General features: G+C 38.3%; 1 protein-coding gene across 2 annotated transcripts in view; it reads right to left on the bottom strand.

Annotated features, from left to right (window-relative positions):
• efl1 (elongation factor like GTPase 1) overlaps positions 1-22,835 on the bottom strand; it is a 265,863-nt gene that overhangs the window by 196,250 nt on the left and 46,778 nt on the right. For both annotated transcript variants that reach the window (XM_072564794.1, XM_072564795.1), the window contains 3 exons: positions 20,555-20,634; positions 12,751-12,887; positions 6,710-6,832 (listed from right to left, as the gene is read on the bottom strand). In XM_072564794.1, coding sequence (XP_072420895.1) covers positions 6,710-6,832; positions 12,751-12,887; positions 20,555-20,634 — 340 coding nt within the window. The remainder of the gene's footprint in view (positions 1-6,709; positions 6,833-12,750; positions 12,888-20,554; positions 20,635-22,835) is intronic.

Genomic DNA, 22,835 nt, shown 5'->3' with positions numbered 1-22,835 from the left:
TTGGACTATAACCTGGTTTTGTGTGATTTTTAACTTCCCATTGTGGGTGCATCCTCAGAACCGCAATGAAGTTGGCCCAGACAAGCTTAAGCTTGGAATGAGACTTGAACCCACCACTCACTTGCTCAAAAGGCGAGAGTGCTACCATTGAACAGTGCGTTAAGTTGGTACATATATATTGAAAGCCCTCGAAGGGCACTGAATTTGTGGAATTCTCTATTTTAAAGGCTTCAAGATGTATGGGAAGAAAGTGGGAATATAACATTGAAATAAAGGGTCAACCATGATGATATTGAATGATGGAGCTATCTTGAATGGCTGAATGGCATACTCCTGTTGCTAGTTTCTTTGAAGTCAGATGTGGAGGTCAGAGTCTCCAGCATAATTTTCCATCCATTCAATCTAGTGGGCAACCAAAGGTGAGAGCCAAAATTTGCACTTTTATTTTGCATGACTATCAAGTACACTTGATCATAAAGTAACATTAGGAGAAGGATCTGCATTGGGAAATAAAAGTTGCCATGGCTCTGACCTTGCTTTTAAAAGTACATACATAGTATTTCTAAAATAAATGATCTGGCCAGAAAAATAATGTTTTAATACATCACAACTAAAATGTAATTTTTCTTTGTGTTCTCTTTAAATCACAAAAAGCTGTTTTCAAAATTAAATATAATATTGAATACTCAGCGAAATGTGATTAAATTCTAAGGTTATGTAGCCTTAATCTAATGAAATTGGAAAACTGGAGAAAATTTTGAATAGTAAAGTGATGCCAAGAATTTTGTAATGTAAATATTTGTCTGAGGAGCTGTACATGAGATTGCATATATTTAAGGCAAATGTGTTCCCTAGTTCTGCAGTTAACTTTAAATCTTGCTGTGATTGTAATAAAAATGAACTTTCAATACTCAACTTTCATCAGCTGACTTTTAATACCACAGACTTCCATGGACAAAAAAATGACTCTTTTAAATGAACACTGCACACTTAAAATGTCTGCAATTATCAATCGACAAGGCTAGGCAATAAACATGAAATAAAAATGGTAATTGTCAGATAATTTACCTTGCAATTAGAGGTTAAGATTGAAGTTTAAGCAAAGCATCAAGAAAATCCTATCTTTGGTTTTACTCACACTGAACAGTGTATATTGAGATAAAATATTGTCTACATAATATTCAGCTTAAAACGAAAGAATGACAGGCACCAAAATCTACAAAGGAATGCTACATCAACAGCAGTCTTTTGAAAAGAGAGCACCAGCAACAAGGAAAGTGGAAGCTCTTCTCTCTCGCTTATGCTCTCAATCTCATTGCAGAAACTAGTGCTGGTGAAAGAGCAACTTTGAAAAATCATTCACTTCACCACTGCTAAGGAAACAGGACACGGCTAAGCAGTTGGACTCAGCTCTTTTCATTCTCACAACTGAAGGAACTCATTAAGATTGGTGACTACATTTGCCTTTATCTTCTGGCATGTACAACTGCTTCTTTGTAAGCTCATTACCTGTATGTGTATGTTTGTTTGACGTCACATTTTATTAAATTTTCAGGGCAATGGGTAATAAAACTCTCTTTCACGCGAGAAAACTTCAAAATTGGCAATCCTTCATTTTTTATAAGATAATGGAGTATAACAGCTATATATTTTTCTTTCTAAAAAAAAATTGAAACTGATCAAGAGGTGGGTTCAGAGAAGTTGGGAGCTATGACCACTCCTCACCCAAGTGTAATAATTTTAAAATAATACACACTTTCAATACAAAGACCCTGTCTGCAATAGCAAAGATCAGACTTTTGAAGTACAGCAGGAACCAACAGATATCCTGATCAACATTTTTTGACTTGATTTATTTATCATCATGTGCAACTATAAACCAAAACGTGGAATATCAAGACAGGAAACGAAGAAATAAAGCAAGTGTCCACCTTTACAAGCCCTTCTTGTTAAGTGTTCCATCATGGGCCATGGGCCTGGTGGCTAGGCACAAATCCCTTTGCCACTCTTTGGCGCCATCTCACCTCCACCCATGCCCTCGCCACTAACGGTACCAGGTACTCAACCAGTCCAGACCCCATAATGCCGCCATGAGTCTGCTTTGCTGGTGCAGCCCACCTCGTTGATGCAGCCACTGCTTGGTCTCGTACTGAGCCCAAACTTGCCTCCATCACTTCCACTATGATACTGTCATGGAAGCAGACGCTGCCAAGAACACAAACTTGCCTCTGCAGTAGCAGCCATGGATCAGCGCCAGGACTGCCTTGACAATGCATAAATTACCGGGAACCCAAATTCACCTGATGTCGCTGTCAAGCCCACTTGCCATCGCTGTGCCTCAGCTCTTCACTAAGTAGTAAAGAGAATAAAAGAGGAAAAAAAGAGACAAGAGAAAAAAATAAAACAAAACAAAATGAAAAGCAGAGAGTATGGACAAACCCTGGGTTCAGAAGCCCGATTCAACTGCCATCTTATCAATATTCATCCTTCCTTGAAATAACTCAAAACTGCTGTTTCTGGCAAAGTTGGTGGTGAAAGCCAGCTGCTGGCCTTTGCTTACTTATGAAAAGTGATTGAACTTAAACAAATTTTCGCGAAATTTATTTTTAACCTTTCCCAGCGATGTGATAAGATGTAACACAAGCCCAAATCTTCCTTCCCGTCGGTACTATAGTCAAAGATCTGTCACACAACTCATATTTGTTCTACTATTAACATAAACGGGAACTACGGAAACTAAGCTGCTACTTGGAGTAATGAACAAAATCTCACAGACTTGTAATCAAGGAATAAACCTTTGCAGGCCATTAATCAATCCTGTGTCTCAAGATGGGTCTTTTGGGGAAAAAATAGTTTTGTTAATTCTTATAATTTCCACTACTTTTCACTGAATCTTTGCTTAGAATAACCAAGTTATCTTTTTGAACAATTTATTATATTTTCATGAACTTACTCATCAGATTGTGATAACATTTCTGCTCCACAACAGATTTAAATGAAGGAAGCTTTATTATCCAATATTATGTAGAATTAACAACACTTATTTCATTTACTTGTATGTGGAGGTAAATTATTTTGATTCAATTGTAGATTTTTATTTAAACTGATTCTCAAAGTCGAGGTGACCTCAACAAATGCAATTATCTAAGAGTGTTTGCAGCCACCAAACTCATCAGCACGCACACAAAATGGTTGCATCTCATTCCCGATTCAATTTTAAAATAATTTTTCTCGTAAATTATATGTAACCACTGTAAAGAAGCACATTAAATGAAACAGAAAAGGTGGTTATTTCTACCATTACTGATGCCAAAGACTTTCCACCCAAAGTAATGAATGTGCTGTATCTGCCATTCACCGATTTAAAAAGGTCTGACTTATCATAAGAACATGCTGCAGATTTCAGCATATAAATAAATAGGGTTCGGCACTTGCAGGTACATTGGTTCTTGTGACAGAATGACTGGCAGCTTGAACAATCTTACAGTCATCACAAGTGGATCTCAGAGAATCAGCAATGGGTATTAGCAGCTCTTTCACAGTAATCTATCCACCGAAGGAGATGATGGACACAGTATAAACTTGGCAAGACTCCTCACTGCCTGAACAAACCACTCCAGTGACAGAAATTATTTAGGTAGCATGGAACTGCACACTTAAACTGAGTCAGGTAAATGAGATTTAGTTGTGGCGTCCAATGCCAAGAGATATTTAGGAACAACTGACATCTGGGCTGAACCACAAGATATAGTAAAGTCCATCTTATCGTTTGCTATTCATCATGCCAATCAGTTCAGTACAATAAAATAAAACCTCATGTCTACCTACATTTTGGTAACCATCAAGAATAACGGAAACAGTTACACAGTTGTTGGTTAAACAGAGAAAGGAGATATTTAGCACAACCAGACAGTGTCAGTATTTATCCTTCATACAGGTAAATTCCTAAGATAGAGCTTTTGCATCTTACATTGAGAAAAAGTCTATGAAAATTATTTTGCTGCTATCACTATAAAATTAAAAACTGAATATGTCAGCAAACCATTGCCAAGTATGATAGAACATGAAGAAAACTCTCACAATGTGAAGGTTTCCTTATGTTTTGGCAGCAGGAGTGCTCAAGGTTTTAGGATAACACAAAACACTTTTCAAAATGCAGCCACTGAAATTCCTAACTGTTTTCCTCTAAGTTTCTTTTTCATATGCCAAGTTAATGTAGTTTGTTCTGAACCACAAAACTAGTACTTGCTGGCATGCAAGTGCTGTAAAACTCAATGCTAATGTAAGTAATATATCATATTACTTTAAAATATACATTTTACTAGCCAAACCTTTGTTATTCCCATCTATCAAAATCATTGCAATCTGCGTGTAGAACATTTGCAGAACATACAACAATCCCTTCAAGACCACAATATTCCAATTCAAACCTGAACTTCAGTTGCTGTGATGTGGCATATATACAGTCCATAATTATAATTTTGTGCAGGAGTTACCACAAAGAAGCATTAAAGGCAGGTTTTAAAAATTCAATCCATGAACAATACTGAGAAGGGAAGATTGCAGGTAGAGAGTTTCAGATGAACATTAAAGCAAAGCCCCATCTTCCTCTCGGGTGAATGCCACAGATCTTATGGCACTAGTATGAAGGAGAGCAGGAAAATATTTATCCCCCAACCGACAAATAAATATAGATTTAACTTGTCATTATTACGTGGCTATTTAAAGGGATTTTCCATGCACTAATTGGTGGTTATGTTCCCTACATTAAAACAATTAACTTTGAAAGTATAGTCCATAAAGTGTTTTGTATTATCCTCGGATCTCAAAAGGCACTACATAAATGCAAATTTTCATCATTCTTCAATACCTGGTGAATACTAACTGATCATAATTTAGATACCATTGGAGCCACAAACAAGCAATCCTTAAAATTCCAATTCTCATTCAACAAATGAGTTCAGAAAGTGCTTGCCCAGCATTTCCTTCCTCCTTAATAATCACACAGAATTATATATATTCTGCATTTGCACATTTCAAACTCACAATCTTCACTTTCTGTAGTCGCACTTTCTATTACCAATGTTCAACATTTAAAATCTCTCCAGATTCACTCCTAATAGAAACTCTCCATATAAACATGGCTCCATGATGCTGTGTTCATAAACTGGAATCCTCTGAGACACCATGAGCTACAGCATACATGTTCTACTGTAATAAGAATATTTTTAAATGATTCTAGACCAAATGCATTTCAAATAAGTCTATCCTAAAGTCTAGCATATGATATCACATAACATTCTACAATTCTTTATAAACAACATCAAGATGCAAATAACTGACAAAAGTCAGCTGGAGTTTCTTTTTGTTTCATGAGATGTGAAAGTCACTGTCAAAGTCATATTTGTTGCCTATCCCTCAATACGCTTAAACAGTGTAGCTTGCTATGGCATTGCAGAAGGTATGAACAGCAAGCCACATCACTATGGGTTTGAAATCACATATAAATCAAACAAGGTAATGACAGCAGATTTCCTTCTCTAAAGGACATCGCAGACAACTGTAGACATTGCATCATGAAGCGTGTTAACGACGGAGATTGGCATATCCTTAGATATTCAGGAAGTCAGGATTATGGGCAAGTGCAGTAATGTGTAAGCAAGGCAGAAGTTCAACCATTATCTTACTGCTTGATCAAATGACTTATTCCCGCTTCTACGTCTTCTGGTCTTAAGCTTATAACTCTTTATAGTTGTGGGACAATACTGTGATAAGGCAAAAGTGAGTTCACTTTTGCGTAGTTGATTTTAACCTTACTGCGAATCCTCTTGCAAGGATGCCTACCTTGAAGAAGTCCTCCTCCTCTCTCCACAAGAATCTCAGTGAGTCTCTCTCTCTCTCTCCCTACCTACGCCCCCCCCCCCAGGTCATCTCCTCTTCAACCAAGTACTGAAACAGACTCGAAAAATTCCTGATGAAGGGCTTTTGCCCGAAATGTCAATTTTCCTGCTCCTTGGATGCTGCCTGACCTGCTGTGCTTTTCCAGCACTACTCTGATCAATACTCTGATCATTGTCAAACATAATGTCAACCAGAATAAACGGATCATAAAACGTTGATTATCACTGCATCTGCATGCATGCAACATATGTAACATCTGTATTTGTGCAGGAGCAGTGTGGTTTTACATTTCGCTGAAGGCCCGAATAGCTACCCTGGACAAAGCATCATACCCTGAAAAAACTGAACAAAGTCTCAACATGTCACTAACTCACCTTGACACAGAGATTCAACAGGAGTAGAAACATTTACACCCTGCTCTTTGACATTCCAACACTTATTTGAAATGATCAGCAACGGCAACAATGAAAACTTGACAACTATAAATAGTTATATTCCCAAGAAAAATTAGTTTTACAAAAATAAAACAGAAATTACTGGAGAAACTCAGCAGGCCTGCCAGTATCTGTGGAGAGAGAAACAGAATTAATATTTGGAACCATTATTACCACTACTTATTTGAACAACTAAATAAGGATTAAAACTAACTCTACTATTAAATGAATAATCTGGAAATAAACATAAATTAGTTTAAAGTAAGAACCATATCCAAACAAATGCACAAGAATACATTGAAAACAATTTAACACAATGCAAATGTTTCTTCACCAAGCTGTGCTTCAATTATGAAGTAGGCAGGGCAATTTACCTTGTCTGAGGGCTTGGATTTGCGGAGGCAGCGAATCGAATCTACGGCTTCGAACACACATGAGTTTTTCAACCCGTTCTGCAGCAATATCCAAAGGGCTGGGGAGCTTGTTACATACCATTGCTGTTCTACTTTGTCAAGGAATTTCAAAGTGCACCAATGGAGTTATGTGAGTTACTTATTATTTCACATTCAATCATAATCAATATCAACTGTTTTCAGCTGGCAAGACAGATGATCATCTTACAGTTCCCTCTCATTCTCAATGGCATGTTACATGTTTGAGGCAAATCAGCATTTAGGTTTCTCCCAAAAGATGCCAACTTTTTTTTTATTTACTCATGGGATGCGGGCACCAGAATTTGTCGCCCATTGCTAGTTGCCCTTGAGAAGGTGATGGTGAACTGGTTTTGTGAGTTGCTGCACTCCATTTGCTGTAGGTAGGTCTACAATGTCGAGAAGGGGATTCTGGATTTTGACCCAACAACACTGAGGGGACAGCAATATATTTCCAAATCAGGATGGTCATGGCTTGGATGGGAATTTGCATGTGCTGATGCTGTTCCCATGTATTTGGTGCCCTTGTACTTCTAGATGGTAATGGTCATGATAGTTACTTATACTATTAAATTATATACCTATTATAACACTTCATTAGCCTAAATACAAATTGTTGTAATTTTATGGATCTTTTATGTCATTGTTTCCTAATGTATCCTTAGATTGTTCCCATATTTCAGAAGACAGAAACACAATGCTGGAGGAAATTCTCACAACAAAGGAAATGTTTGAAGCAAAATCATGCTTGTTCATTTTTTTAAGTTGCTTTTGTTAGCCCACGTTTCAAACTAGGCACTATCCAACAAGATTAACCTCTCAAAATTAGATATACCCAATTACTTCTGGCAGTTTGGCAAGCTTAGCACCACACCATATGGTTCATTTTACCCTTTTCTTGTTTCTTGACAGCATAACTGTTAAGAAATGCTTAATCATTTGGCTTACGCAGCATGACTGGTGTAACAGTGCTATGTTAACAACACCTATTCTGTTGGCAAGGCATAACAACTGTCCAGAATTTTCTATATTTCACACAATAGAATCAGGCAGTTCTTGCCCATTTCTAATTTTAACGGGTCCTTTTATTGCACCACCAGTTTGTGGGGCACATCTTGCAGTGAAATCTGAAAGCTCTGGGACATGACAGTGAAAATGCGATGAGTCAAATTCTGGAAATGCAAAATTCCTGTTATGGCAAAGTTATCAGCAATTCTAGCCAACAGAACATAAAATCCCCAACAGATCGATGCCTGTGATAAGCTGAAATTCCAGACTACTAACTCTGGATTAGCCAAACTTGTGAACATTTATGTCACAGTGCCAACCAACTGGAGCAGTTAAGCCATGCTAGAGTGAAAAATTATAGGTAAGCCAGCAAAATGATCTCACTCAAAACCTTTGTGAGAACGCAACAACAGACATTTTTAACATGCATGAACCTGGACTGTTGTATCATATTTCCAACATGGAGAGCAACAAAAAGCTGCTGCTGCTGCTGCTGGTGCACTAAAGCCATAATGCGTGGCAAAGGCTCTCTGGCATTTTTGAGGCACAGGTCAGGAAAGTAGACAAAATGTGTGGAGGGGAGAGAAACAAGATTATCACCCTTATGAACCTGAAAAGCCCAATGAATGCCCACCTGCTTCCTTTTTATTCGCTCATGGGAGATGGGCACCACTGGCTGAGGCAGCATATATTGCCTGTCCCTAGTTGCCCTTGAGAGGTGTCTTCTTGAATCATTGCAGGCCACGTGCTGTAAGTAGACCCACAATTAAGGAAAGAATTCTAGGATGCTGACCAAATGACACTGAAAGAAAACAGTGAAATATTTCCAAGTGAGGATGGTTGAGTGGGCTTGGAGGGGAACTTACACGTGGTGGTGTTCCCATGTGTCTACTACCCTTGACCTTTTAGATGGAAGCGATTGAGAGTTTGGAAGGTGTCATCTAAGAAATCCTAGTGAATTTCTGTGATGCATTGTTGTTAATGGCGCACACTGCTGCTACTGTGCATTGGTGATATTGAGAGAGATTGTGATGCCAATCAAGTGGGCTACTTAATCCTGGATGCTGTCAAACTTCTAAAGTGCTGTTGGAACTGCACTCATTCAATCAGGTGGGGAGTGCTTTATCACAATCATGATACGTCTTTAGTGGACAGACTTCGGGGAGTCAGAATGTGAGTTAAACACTACAAGATTCATAGCTCGAACCTGTTCTTGCAGCCAATGTATTTATATGGCGAGTCCAGTTCAGTTTCTCATCAATGGTCATCTCCTGGATGTCTCAGGATGGTAATGCCATTGAATGTCAAAGGGTTAAGGTTAAGTTGTCTCTTATTGGAAATGGTCAATGCCTGGTATTTGAATGGTGCAAATGTTACCTGCCACATATCTGCCCACCCAAGCCTGGATGTGATCTTGTTGCACTTGGACATGGACTGCTGCAGCATCTGAGTCGTCACAAATGATGCTAAACATTATACAATCATTGATGAACATCCTCACTTCTGACCTTATGATAGAGGGAAGATTGCTAATGAAGCAGCTCAAGATTGTTGGCCCTAGAACACTACCCTGAGGAAGTCCTATAGAGGTACCCTGGAGCTTCGATGGCTGATTTCCAACAACCACAGCTATATTTCTTTATGACGCATATAATTCCAACCAAAGGAGAGTTTTCCCCCAAGTCACACTGACTCCAGTTTTGCTAGTTTATCCAGCTAAGGGTACAAAATCCACAGAGATGCTCTAAGAATTTGCAAACTTCATGAAAACACAGTCAACATTTTAGAGTGCATTGATAATATAGCTACAAGACAGCTCTCCAAACAGAAAAGGGTTACTGATATTTTCTCGAACTTACTTCCAATATTTTCCAATGTCTCTTACTATACAAAGTCAGGCAGTTGTAAGGTGAACAGATTGATAAATATTTAATTATGAGTTTACATTTCTCTTGATGTCCAACAAGTTTGCAGACAGAAGGAGTTGCACAAGAGCTTTCTTGGCTAAGCTGCAATGAAACAAACAATTTATAGAGGGTTTTAAGATTATCTCTTTGCTTTCATATTCTATTTATAAAAAAGCATATAACTTAGGATCAGAAGTAGGTAATTCAGCCCCTCAATCCTTCTCCACCATGCAATAAAATCACAGATGATCTGTCTCAAATTCCACAGTACCAATCAACCCCAATAATCTCTTGCCTACTAAGAATCCATCTCGGAAATGACTGACAGACTACTCAGACCCCTTGGCATCATGGTAGCCCACAAACCCACCAACACACTAAAACAGCAACTAATGAACTTGAAAGACCCTATACAGACAACAAGCAAAACTAATGTCATTTACAAAATACCGTGCAAGGACTGTAACAAACACTACGTTGGACCAACAGGTAGAAAACTAGCTACCAGGATACGTGAACATCAACTAGCCACAAAAAGACACTAGTATCTTCACATTCGGATGGGGAAGACACCACTTCGACTGGGACAACACATCCATTCTAGGATAAGCCAATAAAGACATATACAAAAATTTTTAGAAGCATGGCATTCCAACCGGAACTCTATCAACAAACACATCGAGTTTGACCCCATCTCCCACCACCTGAGAAAAGGACCAGGAAGTGACTTCACCACAGCAAGTGACATCACCAACCCAAAGAAACCCAAACATATAAATTTTCAGCAGTGCTTCGCCTGAGGCCCACTGGAGATGTTACCTAGTATGATTACAAAACCTCTGGAAATGAACCTCCAAGCTCTGCAAGCAAATCTACATCCAAATCCTTAACCTGAGCTACAAATCTTCTCAAAAGAATCCATCTGTCTAAAATACTAAATATATCCATTGCCTTTTGAGACGGACACATCCAAAATTGCACAATCCTCAAAGAAAGCATTTCTTCTCATCTCTATCTGAATGCGGCAATCCCTAAATCTCAGTCTGTCCAACCTTTCCTCATAAGACAACCCACACATTCAGGTATCAAATCATTGAACCTTCACTGAACTTCCTCCAGTGCACTTATATCCTTCTTTAAATAAAGAAATTAAAGTTAAGTCGTCATTAAATAACAAAAATGCATATGTTAAAATATAAAAAATACGATCCCATTTCTAACTTAACTTTATCAATGTGCTCTTCCATTTTAGAAACGTGAACTTGAATAACTCAAGTCTCTTTAACTGTTGACTATTTACCATTTACTAAATCCTAATGGATTTAGCTTGACAACAATCTCCCCAATCTGAGAACTTCATTGAAAAGCATGACTTCCTGAAGTCACTCACTCACAGTTAGCCAAAGCCCCTAACTTTTATATTTAAAAAAAGGAATGCATCTGTGTTTCAGATTTCCAGCATCTGCACTATTTTGCCCTTACTCCTCATTTTGCGTTATCTGTAGACATTTATGTTGAATCACAATTCAAAATTTTAGCACAGACCATCACATTCAGAGACCAGAAATGATCTGAACACTGGACTCCAGACATTCCTCCATCTTCAAAAACATCACACGTTTTTCATTAACTAACTTCATATCTGTGTTGCCACATTCCTTTCAATATGATCCAATTATTGTGATCACAACTCTTTTGTACAAAACTAAGTGGAATGTCGGCTGTGAAGAGGGCACAAGGAAGATTATAGTAGATACATTAAGCGTTTGTGCAGACATTGAGCTGGTAGATGGAATATAATGTGGGAAATGAGAGGCTATTCATTTTGTTAAGAATAGAAAAGCTGAGTATTTTGAAAGGCATAGACATTTTAAATATAGCATTCAGAGGGTTTTTGGGATACCTGTACCAAGGAAAGCATTACTGGCAAAGCTAGCAATTAAGGTAAACAGCAGCTTGACCTATAATGTAGAGGGATTACAGAATGAGGAAATCTTGCTATAATTCTATAGGATTTGGTGAAATTACACCTCAAATTACTGTCCACAGTTTTGGTCTCCATTTTTAAGGAGCAATGTATTGGAGATGGAACAATGACAAAAGCTTAATCAGTTGAATGAGAGGCTTGTCCTATGACAAGATGAGTAAATTGGACAAATATTTGTTGGAGTTTAGAATAATAAGTAATGCTCTTCAAATATGTTAATCTCTAAGGGGTTTAACATCAAAAGGTTCCTTCCCCTGCCTGTGAATCTAAAACACAGAAATACCATTTCAGGATAATGGGTTAGTCATTTAGAGCCAAGATAAATTCTCTACTCAGAACTGAATTTGTGGAATTCATTAGTCCAGAAAATTAATAATACTCCACTGTCAATGTACAAAAGACAGAGATAAATAGATTTTTGGTCTCTTAGGAAATCAAGGGATATGGCAAGAGACAGGAAATAGGGGGAAAACCAATGGTCAATGTTTGAATGGGGGAGTAGGCTCAGGGGCTGTGTGATCTATTGTTTCTATTTCGGATGAGAGGAAACAAGCCTATAAGCAACCAAAAACCAAGGTGTAACCAAGAACTCATGACTTAAAGACATCTTAAAGTAACCATCATGATTATCCAAATGATCATCCAATGATTCAATAAACCACATAGTCTTTCTGGACTGATATCAACTCGAATGGCTGCATTCACTGGATGCTTGTGAACAGAAAGGTTAATAGTTGATCATTCTCAAGTCCAAAGCTGAAACTGGACACAGCGTATCATGCTTGCTCCATAGCCTATCCTATCTAGCAGTACCAATCACACAGAGGTACATTAACATAATGTCACTTGTACTCGAGTGACATGACGATTCAATTCATCCAGTGGCTAGTAATTGAGCATGGCTGCACATGTGGGCCCAAGGCAGGCTTGTAACTGCAACAACCTGGCTATACTTCCTTGCCATTCTATACAATTTATACAAATTAATTCATCAGAAGTTATAATCACAATCACTCATAATTTTGGCCAATTACTCATTCTTAGAATCTAAAATCTCCAAAAATTAAACAGTTAAAGGATACACAACACAGCATGGGAAATAGGAAGCCATTGAGTACAAATGGCATTGAGGTGCACTTTAGAATCCGTGTGGCGTGAATCACGAGGTAGGATGGTTAGACCCAATGAATTTACAATCTTATCAATCTTCTCTTTGTCCCTACAAACCAGAACAAAACACATTAATACTTTGAACGGCATATTCAAGGTTCAAACAATTATCATCATCTTGAGGAATGCATAAAGGCAACAGCAGGATATACTTAAGACAAATAAAAGGATGTCATAACTCATGTTTAGCTTAATGCTGAATTCAGGTTATTGGTTTTAGTGTCCAACAGTCCTACATCATTGCAAGAATGAGTACAATACATGGTCATGAACATTGGAGAATTCAATAAATAAGTAAATTCAGATATGTTTAATTTGATTGGCACCTTTAGTAAATGTTAGTCTGTGAAATAATTGTTGCAAGTATTATCTGGAATATATTCATTTAATGATTACATAAGCCAGCACTGCAATGCCACTGCCAAACAAAAGAGCATCATACTTGACTCTAAATTCAAAGATCTCTCACAGCACTGCGTATGGTTAAACTGGAACATTACATGCAGGTTTTGATCTTTACTGCAGTGCTGTTACATTGCAAATGTGAAGGCTCTCCCTCATTACAACACAGCAAACTAATTGATGCAGCATTCTGCATGACTTTAAGGTTAAAGATTTCACACACCAAAATTGAAAGATATCCATCAATGATAATATTTATCTACTACTTCCCAATCCTTTGTAATTCTGTCCAAGCTCCATAAAAAAGCCTTTCATTTTCAGTTTGTTGCATTGCAAAGTATTTATTTTCTTCCCACTTTTACTTTCGCGATACATTTGTAGTATTAGTTCCACACTTAAATACTTGAGTTGTCCCTTCCTTTAGTAGTTATTGTTGAAGACATGCCTGAGTTAAAAATCACACAACCACCTAATGAAGGAGCACCGGTCCAAAAGCTAGCGTGCTTCCAATTAAACCTGTTGGACTATAACCTGGTGTTGTGTGATTTTTAACTTTGTACACCCCAGCCCAACACCGGCATCTTCAAATCACAATTTGAAGTCAACATGAAATATTCTCAAATATTCCCCTCTGGGAAAAGATTTAGTTTTCCTCAACAATACAAAAGTAATTATTATCCATTAACTATTGACTCAAAATTCTAACTTAATTGTTTAAACTACAGACTCAAGAGAAAATTTTACTTGTGAAAGAAACTGCCATGAAAAGAGAAACACATCTTTCCAAGCTCTCCTGGTAACCTTCTTGCAACAGTTTGATATATTTCTGGTATTCAGCAGAGCTGGGAGAATTTGCAACCATGGATATTGTATCACTGTGGAGGGAGAGTCAGGTTGAGGGAGAACTAAAAGATGAAATGTGGGACTCGGTTCACTGGCTTGTTTCCAGAGCCTGCAAGGAAGGTAGGTGATGACGTTGTCACTGTCTGTGGTTGTCCCACAGTCTCTGATATCAAGTCCTGGACAATCCTCTGAGCAACCCAAAAGAAGAAGCATTAAAATTTGCTTGATTGAACTTTTCATTTATGAGTTAGCAAATTCTGGTAGATGCAATAATGTCCATGGCCATTAGAGACAGCAACCCATGTAATGGTGCCTCTAGGAATATGTCGACACATGACAATCCGACAAAAACAACGAACTGGCCTAACAAAATGTCGAGGGGAGGGGAGTAACAAGTTAAGGCAGTTGGGGGAAGAGGGGCTAAGAGGGTAAAGGGACAAATCCTAGCAACATCAATGAGTTGGAAACAGTTCAGAGGATGCTTACTAGACCAATACCTGGACTGCCTTATGAGGAAAGACTGGACAGGATAGGCTTGTATCCTCGAGTTTAGAAGAGTCAGAGGTAACTTAGTCGAAACATAAGATCATGAGGGGACTTGAGAGGGTGGATGTTGAATAGATGCTTTCTCTTGTAAGGGAATCTAGAACTAAGTGTCATACTTTAAAAATAAGGGGTCAGCCATTTAAGGCAGTGATGAGGAAACTTCTTTTTCCTCTCAGAGACTTGCAAGACTTTGGAATTCCCTTCCTCGAATGACAGTGTATGCTGAATATTTTAGTATTTTAAGGCAATTGTAGATAGATTCTGAATTACTAAGAAGATTAAAGGTGATAAGGAATACAAATTTACAGATTTTGAGTAGAGGATAAAATCAGATTGATCAGGCTTGACGGGCCAAGTGGTCTACTCTTGTTCCTATGTCTGACAAGTTTATTCTTAAAAATATCCAAAAGGATTGTATTTAAATATCACTAAATCAATGCTAATGATTCCAGGACCATGCTCAGACCTCACATATCTCATGTCAAATCAACTTTTAATTAAGGGTTACAGGTATTGTCCAAAACAATTCAGGTCCAAGGTCAAGCTTTAGCTATGGGCTCAGGCCTTCTAGTGAAAGTTTTAGGTCAGATATGGTCACACTGTATGAGCCTTTTAAACTGAACTAGAATGGAAAGCATATGCTAAGCACACACACTCTGAGTTCTCTACTTTTCTTCACCTTTTGTGTTTCTTTTACTTCTCTTTTCCTTTACTTACCTCTTGTCCTGAACTCAGATAGCATCAGAGGTGGTGAGGAATCCCAGCATGAATTAGAGTGGGTGGACTCCCATGCAAGGACCTTGTGGCACCAGCAAGTGAACCACTGTTTACTCTTGTGGGGTGAGCACAAGACCTGGCATCTGAAGCAACAGCTGCTACATCGGCAGGTAGGGCCAGTAGTGAAAGATGGCGCCTGAGGATCAGCGGCTTCATCTTTGGTTGGGTCCAGAGCTGGCAAAGCGAAGCAGTGGTGGAAGGGCATCATGGCGACATCAAGAAGATGGGCCCCAGCAGCAAGAGGTGTGACTCTGATGCTGGTGAGTCCGAAGCAGGCTCACCAACGTGAGGTGATGACAGAGGAGAATCAGCCCAGCAGCAAAAGATAGTGCTTGAAGAGTGGGCAACTTCAACATTAATTGTCTCTGGTATAGCTGGCATCAAAGAGGTGAAGGACAATGGCAGTGCAGGCATCGTTGATGAGCTGGTTCAGGACTACTGGACTCTCTTTAAGCTATATCTTTCTATTTTTATTTACTTATTTTTAAACTGTTTAAAATGATACCGGATCATGGCAATAGTATCTTTCTCAATGTAAAATACACGTGATAATAAAATTACTCATTCACTTATTATTCATTCATTCCCCCCAGGACAGATTCACCATTTTACATTCGATTTCTCTCTCCACAAATGCTGCCAGATCTGCTGTGCTTTTACAGCACAGTTTTTATTTCAGATCTCCAGCATATGCAATGCTTTGCTTTCATCTGAGTGTAAACAGGGTACTGCTTGGGTCAAAACCAAAACTCTGCAAGAACTCTCATCCAAGAACACATTTTTGTGCAACAGTTGGCAGCTGCTTTCAAACTGAAACCAAAATAGAGAATCATCTGAAGGGTCCACAAAATCCTGCCCCTACAAGAATGCACAGACATATACGGTCATGGTCATGTGCTTCCAATTAGTCTGGAGAATGATTCAAAGCCACTTGAACCAGAACAAAATTACCAGACAACAATAGCTTTTTTCCCTGACTTGGTATTCTGTATTAACCTTTTGGTCTGTCTGAAGTTCTAACTTCACATAAACAAGTAGCTGCTTGGCAATACAGACAAGTCCCCATAATAGTTTTCAATAATAGTAATAATAATAATAATAATAATAATAATAACCTTCAATGTTAGATTAGATTCCCTACAGTGTGGAAACAGGCCCTTCAGCCCAACCAGTCCACACCGATTCTCCGAAGAGTAACCCACCCAGACCCATTTCCCTCTGACTAATGCACCTAACACTATGGGTAATTTAACATGGCCAATTCACCTGACCTGCACATCTTTAGACTGTGGGAGGAAACCAGAGCACCCAGAGGAAACCCACACAGATACAGGGAGAATGTGCAAACTCCACACAGACAGTCACCCAAGGCTGGAATTGAACCTGGGGCACTGGTGCTGTGAGACAGCAGTGTTAACCATTGAGCCACATGAACTTACTTTGGGTACAGGATTATGAATAATGAGCTAAAGAGTGTTCGTGAGTAAATATACTGAAACATTTTTGTAGCAATAAAAAATATTAATGTTCCCCAGTTCAGGGCTAACCATCAGGCATTCAACTCTCATCTACCCAGCAGAGAGTCAAACCAGTTCGCCACAACTTATTCTCAAGGAAGACTTAGGTGCTTGATTCATTTGATCATTTGAATAAATCTATTTCACTGTGGTTGGGGCTAGTGGGGTTGGATTGAATGGGGAGGTAGGATGATTAGCAAGCAGTTACCTCTGAAATGGACATGAGGAAATACCAGATTTCCATTCTAATTTCATGTGGCATACACATATCATACTGTAGAATGTATCTAACAATTTGGCTTGACAATGGCTTTTTCACTACTCTCCTGGCAACTCGCCAATGCCATTAAGAGTTGACATGGATAGACTTACATTTTTAGCCACAACATGGAGTTCATTCTGCACCATCACACTGCTTCAAGACATTACACATGCCATTAAAACAAGTCATTAAATGAAGTTAGCTGAGGTGCACTGCAACCTTCCATATCCATTTACTGCTATAAGAACAAGACAGACAAGAATATCTGAAGCGATTAAGAATTCTATTTACAGAAATTCATGACATAAAATAGTGTTGATAACTACACAAGGTTTTAACAAAAGAAGCTTTGTTTTCATTAAGCATTTGGACAGTGGCTACCAGTCTTCATTACATAGCTATTACTGAAGCAGAACGGTTCACTGTTATGAGCATTAGCTGCAAAATATTGCTGCTGTCAGACTTGACTATTATTCTTAATGAGCATATGTAACAGTCCAGAATTGTTTTAAAAATAGTAAACATGCTTCACGTGAAGCTTCGTCACAGTCAGAAACTGTCACAGCCAGAATACATAAACTTCTTTCCCTTTCTATAAAATGTCATAAGACCAACACTAAGCCAAAATGAAAAATGAATCCTATTTGACCTTTTCCTTTTATATATGAACAATTTTATTTGGTTTGTGCATATTTGTATATGAACTTTCTTCTGAACTAGTCCCATACATAAATCTTTAATTATTTTGCATTGACTAATCAAGATACAGGTCATGCATTAGCTCCAAGAAGCCAACTCATAGAACATAGAAAAATACAGCGCAGTACAGGCCCTTCGGCCCTCGATGTTGCGCCGACCGAAGCCCACCTAACCTACACTAGCCCAATAACCTCCATATGCTTATCCAAGGCCCACTTGAATGACCATAAAGAGGGAGAGTCCACCACTGATACTGGCAGGGCATTCCATGAACTCACAACCCGCTGAGTAAAGAATCTACCCCTAACATCTGTCCTATACCAACCTCCCCTTAATTTAAAGCTGTGTCCCCTAGTAACAGCTGACTCCATACGCGGAAAAAGGTTCTCACTGTCAACCCTATCTAAACCCCTAATCATCTTGTACACCTCTATTAAATCGCCCTAAACCTTCTTTTCTCCAATGAGAACAGCCCCAAGTGCCTCAGCCTCTCCTCCAAGCTACAATTCTAAACATTGATACGTCCCAATTAAATCAACGCAAAATTTGAGCCAAAATGAAGGAAATGTGAAATTTAAGTTATTTTCGTTGGGGATGGTGGTGAGTGATTAATGTGCTTTGCATGTTAGAATCGCTATGTACCTAAAATGCACAGAAATATATGATAGTTCTGGAGTTGCTTGCTGCTATCTCCTCCTCTTTCAGTTTCTTCCATTTTCACTTGAAATTGGCACAAGGCTAGATGATGACTCTTGGCCATGCTCTTCTGTGCATCACCAATTCTTCTTTTAATCTCAATGTGTTTAGTCCCATGCCACCACACCCTTCCACCTAGCTTTGGGCTAACATCACCTTGGCAATCACATACCAACACATTTCTCTGGCATCAGTGATGTTTCTTCTGAATATGTATCCAAACTGACATTCAAGGATTTCCACAATGACAGTTCTTTGCTCATTTTGGTTAAACTAGTGCTGAGAGTAAATGCATGGAGCAATATTTTAACACAATAACCGCATTGTGGTTTATGGATCACAATCCTCTTACATTGTTGGAACAATTTAAAGACAAGAATATGAGACTGTTTCATTGGAGTCCTATGTTACAGACTGTTAATTTACAAGCCGTACACGTTGCAGGTCGTTAAGAACATGATAGCAGATCCAACGGATAAAGTATAGATAAGATTGAACAGATACCAATGTTATTTATTTATATATTGTATATATACATGTGTGTGTGTGTGCGCGCGCGCAGAAGTTAATGTGAACTTAATGTCCTATGTATTTCATGGTAATAGGGTTAAGAATTAGAAAAAAGTGAAGCCATCTTTTCATTATGAAGGTTCATTTTTTTTCTTAAGGGGGAAGGTGTTATGAAGTTATGAAGTTAAAGACTCTAGCAGTTACAGAGTGTGCTGGCAAATTGAAAAATGTATCTCGGTTGTAACCTATGTACCTCAGTTATTTTCACAGCAGTTCAAATTTAACCAGTTTAAATTATGCCCCAAGATACTAAAAACAAATTAAATTTGAATTTTACTGTTTTGACAACATTGAACCAATGAGACGATCCAATGTTTGGGGTATTAAAAAAAGCAGGCATTCTGGGCAGTTAGCCAGAAACAGCACCAACTGCCATTGAAAAACTGCTATTTGCCACACTCTGTCAAAGGTACCTTTTTCATATGAAACATTTCTGCAGCAGAAGACCGAAGACAACCCAGGGAGCTCTACAAACAGAGGAAGACCAACACCCGAAATGACAGCCACTGTCTAGTTTTGAAAATTAAGTTGCTATAAATTTAATAAGGGCTGTTATTGGATCAGGATATTGTTATAGAGTGGAAGGTAGATAACAAACCTTCAAGAGAAAGAAGGCTTAGAGTTGTAAATAGTTGTTGTTTTAGAGGTAAAGAATAAATTGATTTTTTTTGCTGAACAGTGGAATTTGGGTAGTTCTCTTTCACTCATACTTTAACAGATTAAGAGGCGAGGTGAGCTTTTCTGGTGTTTGGTTTAATTAGCAAAGGGTTTACCACCACGTTGAATCTTTAAATTCCAAATGCAAAATTTCAATGGGAAAGGTACGTTGCAGAGCTAGTGTGATAGCAATGGATAGAAGGGAACAGCATGCAAAGGAACCCAGATACAGATTAATGTGGACAAACAGAAAACAAATTACACAGTGATGGTTGTTAAAATTGATAGCAATAACTGGTTATGTTGCTGGGATACCACATTACCGAACTTCACAAACAACACCTGATTACACATGCGGGAACAAAAATCTAACATAATATTATTAATGATATTCAGCCCGTTATTAGCAAAATAGGATTGAATTTGACTCAATCTTGCATTTCAATCATTTGAATTAGAGACAGGAAATGTTGTAATATTAAGAAGGATGTTTTTCTAATGAAGCACAGAACTTAGCCGGGCACTCAGGGACGAGTTTGTAAAATAATATATTAAAGGAGGAGACAGATCACTGTTAAAACTGAGAGAATCTGTTATGAAAGCAATCTCAATCTCTACAACCAATACCGAAGCCAATTACATGGAATGTTCTCAAACTACATCTTATGTTTTCAAGGCTTTACAAATAACATTCACCCTTATTCATGTGTAAGAAAGCTACACAATGTCACCAGTAAAATTTCTTACCTTCTGACAACGACACACTCATACAGACTCCAGATGTTTTCCAACACTAACTGCACAAAGAGGGGTTTTTTACCTTTTGACTGCAATGGAGGAGAAAATAATCTCAGTTAATTGAAAGATTAAACTAATCAAAAAAGCAATTAAAGCAACTTTAAAAGTTGACATACTAACACTTTTACAAATAAAATGAAAACCTTACTACCATTGAATGGGATAATCGTTCGCAGGATTCTCAGGATTACAGCCATCGAACACCAGAGGAAATCATAAAAACACATTGCAAACAGCTGTTCTGAAACTCAGTTTTCCAGTATTATGCCAAAAATTATGGCCGGAGAGGAGTATAGTTCACACAGCAAGTCTCAGTTTCATACATTTAAAATTTTCTAGGATACTGGAGAGTTGCACCCATTTTACTGAAGGATGAAACATTTTCTCAAAACCATATTTGTGATTAAGTTTTCACAATAGGAAATAGTACAATCTTATATAAACAGAATTTTGATCTAATCCACCATCCAATTTATAAGCTGCTCTTGAAATTTCATGTATACTTTAGTCAATGAACAGATAATTGATTAGGACGTAAATAAAGTATCAAGTTAACTTCAAAATTGGACTTTGAGACATGAAATGTTATAAATTATCAATTAAGCTTTAGTGCTCTTAAATTATCCCAGGGAAATTTCAAATTCTTAGGTAATTCCTGCTGAGTCAGTGTTAAGATTTTCTTGTAGTTACACACAACTCGAAACTGCTGTACAGAAAGGGCAGTCCATCTTTGGAATGTCTGGGACAAAGTGCTTCCAAGTTTAGAGCTGAACTACTTTCTTGATTGCTCACATTTTAAAATTCATAACTGGGATGTGGGTGCCACTGACTGGGCTGCAATGGTTTCCCTCAAGAAGGTGGTGGTGAGCGCAATCCATTTGGTGTAGGTAGACGCCATAATGCTGTTAATGAGGGTGTTCAGGATACTGACACAGTGACACTGAATTGTTGACGATATATTTCCATTGCTAAGGAGAAACATAAAATGGTATTCTGATCCAGAGTTTCATTTCAGTCGTCATTTAATCTGATACTTTAACAAAAAAAAGCCTTTTCTGGTCCTTACATACCTTAAAGATCACCAGCTCCAATAACTTGTGGATACTAACCGCGCTCCAGCCCTTTTGTCTATTTTATTCCATTCCTCCGATTCCAATTTATTGCACCTTTTCACATCAGCATCTGACCTTCCCTTTTTTGATGCTGAACAATGTGTTCAGGAAATTACTCTATTTTACCGTCTTCTACCTCCATTTTAATAAATTTTGAGTGTGGCATGACAGAGCTCTTTCCCCGTTCTCTTTGCCTCCATGTGCACTTCTCTGGGCAGGACTCATCCTCAGTATTCTCTCCCCTATGTACTCTTATCTGTACCAGATTTCATTTATTGAGAACTATTGGCATGACATTAGCCATTTAAGTTCTCTACTCCCTCCTCATTCACGCCAATATGCCTTCTCTGAAGGTGCTACATTCTGTTTTCTCTATTCTGACATTGTTATGAAACTTTCTGACAAGAGTGGTCTAACATACCAAACTCTTGCCTCGAAAAGGCTAAACACCAACCTTCAGATACTTTTCATATCTCTCTCTGGACCATAAGACCATCACCAACCATCATGACACTATTTCCAGGACAGTCACTGACCTCATCTTGTCTGGAAGGCTTCTACTCTATGCCCCTCATTATTTTATAAATCACGATCACGTTACCTCTCAATCTCTTCTGCTCCAAGGAAAGCAACAGCAGTCTGTCCAATTTCTCTTCATAACAAACTGTCCAGTGCAGGCAACATCCTGGTAAATTTCCTTTGCATTCTCTCCAATGCTATCACATCTCTTTATAATGTGGATTCCAGAACTGCACATAATAGTCTGGCTATGTTTGGTCCAGTTCCAGCATAATCTCACTGTTTTTAAACTCAATGCCTTGATTACTAAAGGAAAGTACCACATGTGCCTTCTTAAACATTTATGCACTGATCCTGACACCTTAAGGGACTGGTGTTCAGGCACACCCTCTGATTCTCAGTATTTTCCAAGGTCTTACCATTCATCATGCATTCCTTCCCCTTGCTTATCCTCATGCATCACCTCACATTTATCCAAACTGATTTCCATTTGCCACTGATTAGCCTATCTGGCCAGCCCACCAATATCCTCCTGTAATCAAAAGTTACCTTCCTCTCTACTTAGCACCCAATCAATTTTTGTAACATCTGATAACTCA

The sequence above is a fragment of the Chiloscyllium punctatum genome, chromosome 48 (genome assembly GCF_047496795.1).
Source record: "Chiloscyllium punctatum isolate Juve2018m chromosome 48, sChiPun1.3, whole genome shotgun sequence".
NCBI lineage: Eukaryota > Metazoa > Chordata > Chondrichthyes > Orectolobiformes > Hemiscylliidae > Chiloscyllium > Chiloscyllium punctatum.
Note: the sequence above shows the minus strand (reverse complement) of the source record. Positions and strands in the feature narration are given on the sequence as shown.